Genomic DNA, 7,768 nt, shown 5'->3' with positions numbered 1-7,768 from the left:
GGAGGGAAAGTGGAAGTTTCAGCAATGAATACAATTTCAGGTCAAGCTACCATTTTAGTAGGCTACTAGGGTTGTACAGATGGCTGTTACTTAGAAATTCATTTCTATATTGCATGGCTCAAAGGGTGGTTTCAACCGTAAAAGGATACTATATTTGAATTCTGCAGGTGTCAAAGCAACTTATCTTTTGGCTGTAGCATTTTTGGAAATAATACGATTTAGCAGTGATGGTGGCATTCTAAATGGAGACCCAAGTTCGACCGCCTCTAGAAGTGCATTCAACTGTGTCTTTGAATACTTAAGAAGTCCAAATCTTATGCCAGCAGTTTCCCAGTGTTTGACAGCTATTGTTAATCGGGCGTTTGAAACAGCAATAGAGTGGCTGGTAATCCACTCCTTCACCTGCTCTCTTTTTTCTCCAGTTTTATGAATGCTGACATGCATGGTTGTGTTTGAAAAATCTTGCCTAACAATTTCACATCGATATCATCATTTGTTTGGAGCTTCAATATGTTAGTTGCCTTATGGATATTAATTACCATGACTTCCATGTCTATATGGCATGATTAGAGACAGAGTTGTGTAGTATTCTGTGAATCCTTTTAAGTGAAGCCTATCAATTGCCAGAGAGGAGTGTGGGTTTGATTGTTCAACTTATTAAACATTGGTTTCCATAATAAAGATTTCTATCCGGACCATTACAACTTTATGATTATAACAATTCCACAATGCATTGAACTTTTTATCCCCTCTCAAAATCGGAGACCAGTCAGACGTTCTTCTTAACATAGGTAAAAAGAAGAAACTATGGACTTTGGGTTTACTGTCCTCGGAATGATTTCATTCATCTTGCACATAAGGGATACTTGTGGTTACTGCAGAGAATTGTTGATGTGCTATTTTGTTTGGTCCAAGGGCTTCATATTATTGCAATACAATGAACAATTTGCTGTCATCTGTACCAGCAGCTTATTCAGATACGTCAGGACTCAGGAGAGATACCGGTTCTGGTGTTAGTATTTATTGTAATTTCTCTTCTGTAACAAGGGAGTGGTGACATTTCATAGCAAGTGCAAGGGTTAAATTTTGTCCAGTAGTCCTCGCAATCATCTGTTCGGAATCTTTCTGGGTTCAACTGATACCTGATAATTTAGCTTTTGAAAGTAATGCAAGTTATAAATCAATTGATTCATTGGTTTGCCTAATCATTATTGGATGAAGAGCAGTGGGACAAAATACTCCATGAATCACATAACTCTATGGCTTGGTAAAAATAGCTAAAATGGTTCTTATCTTTTCAAATTTTCGAAAGTTGTAAAAGTACTGTTTTGTCATAATGATATGGATTATTATAAAACATTGCTGATTGATGTAAAAGAAATTAAACGCAATAGTTAAATGACAGTCTAGTGGAGCCATACCAATTTTTGCTGTTTTTTAATGCTCAAAATTGTTGCTGACTTTCACTTCAATTATTCTCACAGCAGAGAATTGTTTTCTTTTGTTTCTTTGCTGTTATCCTGCGTTTGCTTATGGCTGTAGTCTTTTTCCTCCCCCAGTTGACTTAAACCAAAATATTTCTTTACAAAAGTATTGTGCTACAATATCACAGGTTAATACTAGACATACTTGTGTAAACATTTTCTGTGTTTATCCTTGTTATTTTCTACTTGAACTACAATCCTGAAGTTTCAACTTCAATTACTTGATCTGTTTCTTTCTCTTCTTATTCTGATATTTGCTTTGGAGATTGTTTAACAAAAATCATGATCCTCGTGACTTGAGATAGGAGGATCGAGCATCTCAAACTGGGGCAGAAGCTGAGGTTAGAGAGTCTACTCTATCTACCCATGCCTGTTTCCTCATAAAGAATTTGTCTCAGAGGGACGAGCATGTAAGAGATATCTCTGTTAGTTTGTTAACTCAACTAAGAGATAGGTTTCCTCAGGTAAAAAGTGAACTTTGTTTGCCACTTTTCCCTTCATCTCACTTGCTTCATGTTCAAAGAATGCCTGTAAAGATTTGTTGCATGACTTGCAGATCTTATGGCACCCATCTTGTCTGGATTCGCTGCTACTCTCTATACATAATGATCCACCTTCTGCTGTTGTGAGTGATCCTGCATATGTTGCCAGTGTTCGCTCGTTGTACCAAAAGATTGCTCGGGAATGGATCATTGTTTCACTTTCACATGCACCATGCACTAGTCAGGGCCTTCTTCAGGTTTATTCTTTACTTGACCCAGCATATACTGCTAAGCATTTTAAATTCCCTGATATACTCATGCAACTAGATGAATAAGTATTACTTTAATGTGGCTCAACTTTAACTAGACGTATAAATCTTTTTTCAACTCATCAGGTGCATCTGACTTCTTGCTGATCTTTATTGTGTTGGTTCTGTACTTATACGAACACAAATTGTGTGAATTCTTATTGTGAAATTATTAATTTATGAAATGTTACTGAGATGCTAATCCATTATCTACCAGCAACAATATAGTCAAGCTTGTCATTAAGGACACAAGCAAAGGCCTTAATTGGTGCCTCTACTATCCATTCAGGGGTATCAGTTGGACTGATTCTTTGCGTCCTGTTTGTTCTGTCAACTGCAGGGTAGTCACCTTTTATCAATATCAAAATGCCCGTTTGCTTGTCACAGAATTTTATCCAATTAGGAATCTTGATTATGTAACATCAAATTCTTAAATTTGGTATGTCGAACGAAATTTGAGGAATTGAAAGTGATTCCTTGAGACAAGGAATATTACATAAAAGTTCTGAAGAAAAACAAAGTATCAATCATTATATTCTTTCAGATATGGCATTCTTTTTCAACCAATATTATTATATATTTATCTTCCCTTGTCAAAAGTGATCTTTAGATCTTTGGTAAGTATCAATATGAAAGATGCCGATTCCAGTGCAAATAACAGTAACTCACAAGTATACAGAAATACTCCGTCTAGCCCCAGTTTAACAGTCCTATATCCTTCTTGGAACAACATGAAATATTGCGCCATTCCCTGAAAGGGACTTCTTCTTAAAGAAAAATAGTCTCACATAAAGTAGCGATGTGTTAACACAACTTTCATCCTGTACTTCTCTGTTGCAATAATTTACACAGAATTCTTGAACTCTCACACAAGACTTCTTGGAGCAAAGTTAGGGATACATATAGGGGATAGAGGAAGCAAAAATTAGATGAGATCACGGTAACTGGTTACATACTTGAAGCTGTTTGCATATGCACCTTCTGTTTTAGGTTTATGACTGGGTATTTGCAGATATGAGGATTAGATGCTATTTAACTTACTCAATGACATTTCATCAACAAAACGCTCCCTTGACCTTTCCTTCACGCTGTGAGCCACACTTGCTTCCTACCGTTATCCCCTCAAGCCCAAGGGTAAAAAGGAAAAAGAAAAAATCTAGCAAATAAATGAAAAAGGACTGAATTTGTCCACTTCTCCTGTCCAAAATATGCAAAGAAGGAAGATACAGCATTCCTGTCTGAAGATGCATTATAAGCCTCAGTTCTTTTCAACACATTTTCTCATACATTTAAAAACTTCGGTATTCAGGAAAACCTTTGCAGAGCTAATACATGGCAGCAATCACAGCCTGCAGCTGATGTTGTTTCTCTTTTGTCTGAGATAAGGATTGGTTCAGGCAAGAATGATTGTTGGATTGGCACAAAAACAGCAAATATACCTGCAGTTATGGCTGCTGCTGCAGCAGCTTCAGGAGGAAACTTGAAATTGACTGATGCATTTAGTTTGGAGGTTCTTGGTACTGGTGTGGTTAGCGCAACAGCGAAGTGTAACCATGCTGGAGAAATTGCTGGCATGAGAAGGTTATATGAGAGCATTGGTGGTCTTGACAAGTCCCAACCTAACGGTCTTGATGTCGACCTTCCAGGGTCGGAATCTCCTGCACAACCGAAAACTGAATCCTTTAACGGAATGGTACTTGCCAAGTTTGTAAGATTGCTGCAGAAGTTTGTAAATATTGCAGAGAAAGGTGGTCAAGTAGACAAATCATCATTTCGTGAAACTTGTTCACAAGCAACTGCCTTGCTTCTCTCAAATCTGGTAAAACTACTTCTCATTTCTTCCTACTGTAGTACGATTCACTGAGTATTATAAGTTTTATTTTCATTGAGCATACCTAACATACTTCTCCTCAGGATTCAGATTCAAAGTCAGACATTCATAATTTTTCGCAACTTCTACGTCTTCTTTGCTGGTGTCCAGCTTACATAACCACACCTGATGCTGTGGAGACTGGTGTATATATCTGGACATGGTTAGTTTCTGCTGCTCCTCACTTGGGAACCCTTGTCCTTGCCGAGCTTGTAGATGCATGGCTCTGGACAATAGATACCAAGAGAGGCCTTTTTGCATCTGATATAAAGTGCTCTGGACCTTCCGCAAAGTTGAGGCCTCACCTTGCTCATGGAGAGCCTGAGCCTAAGCCTGAAAAGGACCCTGTTGAACAGATAATGGCTCATAGGCTCTGGCTTGGATTCTTTATTGATCGATTTGAGGTAAGACATCACATTTCTTACCCTTGTATGCTTTATCAGCACGATGCCTTCTGCATCAAGTTTATATCTGCCCAAAATGTTACTGTATATTTTTCAACTGCATATGCTGCTATAGATCTTGAAGTTGAAAATTTGCAGATAAATACTGCCGTAAGATGATCAACACTAGTCCTTTTCTTGTGGGCTCTTTCCTGTAAATCAACATGGGAATATAAACTTATGCATTTACTTGTGGAATTATCATTTCAGGTAGTTCGGCACAACAGTGTTCAGCAGCTTCTGCTGCTTGGTCGGATGTTACAAGAAACAACAAAGCTGCCGTGGAATTTTTCACGGCATCCAGCAGCTACCGGGACTTTTTTCACCACTATGCTTTTTGGCCTAAAATTTTGCTCTTGCCAAACTCAGGGGAATCTTCTGAACTTCAGATCAGGGCTTCAGTTGCTAGAAGATAGGATATATAGGTATGGCCTATAAGAAGAAAGATTTAGCTATCATCTGTTTGGACGCCTATACGCCACTTCTAATGTTTATCACTAAACACTTGTTTTACAGCGTATATGTGTTTTAATGGTCTGTTTATAAATTAATCCTGGACATGATGCCTGAGTGCATGTTCAGGTGCAAAGCTAGATAGATACAAGTACTTAAATAACAATGATTAAGGTCCTTCTTTTAATTTCTATGATTGATATAAAGGGTGACACTGAATATCATATAAAAATTTCTTTTATTTACATATGGTTGGTGTGTCACCTTTTCTTCAGAGACCCTGGCTTGTGTGTAAATTTTGTTAAATACATTGCAAGATCATGATCTTCTATTCTGTTTGTTCGGAAAAGCTCATTTGGAAAAAAATTTCTCATAAGTACATCTTTGACAACCAGGGTTGGCAGATTTACTTAATATTTGGTCTATATCCAATCACTATGCATATGCGCCCCTAATAGTAATCTAAGGTATAGTCAATTTAGAGTCTGAATACTTGATGTTTCAATTTGTTTATGATACTTATTATTGTGTTTGACTTCTCAGATCCATATTATCCAGCATTTCATAGGTGTCAGCAGTAATCTCGATTTTCTTATTTATTGTTTAGACTTCACTGTATTATGAAGAGTATTGTTGTCTGAAACTCAACCTTACTTTCTTTCTGTCGAGATCAGGGCCTCTTTAGGGTGGTTTGCTCATGAACCTGACTGGTTTGATTTAAGTAACAACAACTTTGCTCAGAATGAAGCTCAATCCATTTCCATATTTGTCCAGCATCTTTTAAGTGAGAGGGTGGACACCCCCCAGCTTGATCAGAAAGCAAAGGGGCTTGAAAAGGATAGCTCTGTGAATGATGTGGTGAGATATTCTGAGATCTTGAAGTTTTCAGCTCCCTAAATTATTCTTAATGTTCTTATGAAAGGAGAACAACATTTTGAAATTTTTGGTTGTTTACGAATCTATTTAGAAACAATCTTGATGCTTTGCAGAAGGATCAATATCACCCAGTTTGGGGTCAGGTGGATAACTACGCTACTGGACAAGAGAAGCGAAAGCAGTTACTGCTGATGCTGTGCCAGCATGAGGCAGACAGACTTGAAGTTTGGGCTCAACCAGTGGGATCAAAGTAACTATTATTGAATCTTGAATGATCTTATTAAAGTTTAAATTTTATTCTCCTTTTATTTGAGTGTGTAAGTCCTGTTTGCGTTTTGTATCTATTTGTTTGATATCCATATATACAGGGAACAATCTTCTCGGCTTAAAGTTAGCTCGGACAAATGGGTAGAAGTTGCAAAGACTGCTTTCTCTGTTGATCCTCGAATTGCTTTATCAATGGTTGCAAGGTTTCCAGCAAGTGCTCCACTGAAGACTCAAATCACCCAACTTGTTCAAGTACGTTAGTGGAATTTGCCAAACTTAAAGTAGGAAATACATGTAAGCTAAGTATAAGTAGTGTGGCAACTGCTCTTGTGATAGTTAATGTTAACATGGAGAAGTGCGGAAGAGCAATATTAATGTTTAACATTCAGCACATGATTACCAGTCTTTTAGTACAATATCTGGTCTTGATGTACAGTAGTCATTCCCCAAACTTAGACCTAGATGACTCGATCCGTTTAAAATAACATCTACATCCTAGATGCTTTCTTTATTTTCATTTGACATTCACTTTAAACTAAATTTGGCTTATGCTCCAAATTTTCCTCTGGCAGACACATATATTGGAGATCCGCAGCATTCCTGAAGCTTTGCCTTATTTTGTGACCCCCAAAGCCGTGGATGAGAATTCGACACTTCTGCAACAATTACCACATTGGGTACCTTGTTCAATTACACAGGCTCTGGAGTTCCTTACTCCAGCATATAAAGGACATCCACGAGTCATGGCTTATATTCTCAGGGTGTTGGAATCTTATCCACCAGGGAGAGTAACATTTTTCATGCCCCAGCTGGTGCAGGCACTGAGATATGATTCAGAGGTGGGTTCTTAATTGGCATTGTTACGTTTAATAAATTTTCAAATGGAGCAATCTGGCAACGTGAGAAATGAATCCTAGTATAGTGGAATTTCAGATTGACATAAAGTCTTTTCCTTCTACTGTTGATGTTGAGGTTAAAACATGCATAGTTCTTGAAACATTCTCAATATTTGGTAAAAGATAATCCATATATTGCCGCTGCAAATAAACTTTTGCTTGACAAAAATTAGTTGGAAGTAATATCTCATTTCATGTCTTTTGGTATTTGGCCTCTCCCTCTGACCACTTTATCACTGAGTTGAAGAAAATGAATTTGTCATCTCTGCATCTAATATCACTATCAATTCTTTACACATTGACCTGCTCCATTTTGCAGAAATTGGTTGAAGGCTACTTGCTTAGAGCTGCACAAAGGAGTGATATTTTTGCCCATATATTGATATGGCATTTACAGGTTAGAAGATATTAATGATGAGTAATATCTTGTTGAAGAAACAATAATACTGTTATGAATTCTGAGGATTCCTTAGCTTATGTATTAACAAACATTGTGTTTTTGCAGGGTGAGAGTTGTGTTCCTGAAGGGGAGGATGCAACATCTGCGAAGGTATACTTTTTCAGCACTGAACATTTCAACACCATAAGAAGACGGAAGTGTGTATCTTCATAACTGCAAAATCTAATTATCTTGAAGCATAGAAATTTTGTCCACATTTCTCTATTTTCTTTTGCTTTCTCTTTTTCCT

At 37.4% G+C, this 7,768-nt stretch overlaps 1 protein-coding gene across 1 annotated transcript in view; it reads left to right on the top strand.

Moving 5' to 3' along the window:
• The window catches only part of LOC105172874 (phosphatidylinositol 4-kinase alpha 1-like), a 12,336-nt gene continuing 4,574 nt past the window's right edge, over positions 7 to 7,768 (top strand). Inside the window, exons 1-13 of the mRNA XM_020697495.1 lie at positions 7 to 40; positions 168 to 385; positions 1,790 to 1,948; positions 2,041 to 2,223; positions 3,584 to 4,093; positions 4,189 to 4,548; positions 4,798 to 5,012; positions 5,715 to 5,898; positions 6,030 to 6,166; positions 6,285 to 6,435; positions 6,756 to 7,022; positions 7,399 to 7,476; positions 7,585 to 7,629. Of these exons, the coding sequence (XP_020553154.1) occupies positions 25 to 40; positions 168 to 385; positions 1,790 to 1,948; positions 2,041 to 2,223; positions 3,584 to 4,093; positions 4,189 to 4,548; positions 4,798 to 5,012; positions 5,715 to 5,898; positions 6,030 to 6,166; positions 6,285 to 6,435; positions 6,756 to 7,022; positions 7,399 to 7,476; positions 7,585 to 7,629 (2,523 nt within the window). The 5' untranslated portion in view covers positions 7 to 24. The remainder of the gene's footprint in view (positions 41 to 167; positions 386 to 1,789; positions 1,949 to 2,040; positions 2,224 to 3,583; positions 4,094 to 4,188; positions 4,549 to 4,797; positions 5,013 to 5,714; positions 5,899 to 6,029; positions 6,167 to 6,284; positions 6,436 to 6,755; positions 7,023 to 7,398; positions 7,477 to 7,584; positions 7,630 to 7,768) is intronic.

The sequence above is a fragment of the Sesamum indicum genome, linkage group LG10 (genome assembly GCF_000512975.1).
Source record: "Sesamum indicum cultivar Zhongzhi No. 13 linkage group LG10, S_indicum_v1.0, whole genome shotgun sequence".
In the NCBI taxonomy this organism is placed as follows: domain Eukaryota; kingdom Viridiplantae; phylum Streptophyta; class Magnoliopsida; order Lamiales; family Pedaliaceae; genus Sesamum; species Sesamum indicum.
Note: the sequence above shows the minus strand (reverse complement) of the source record. Positions and strands in the feature narration are given on the sequence as shown.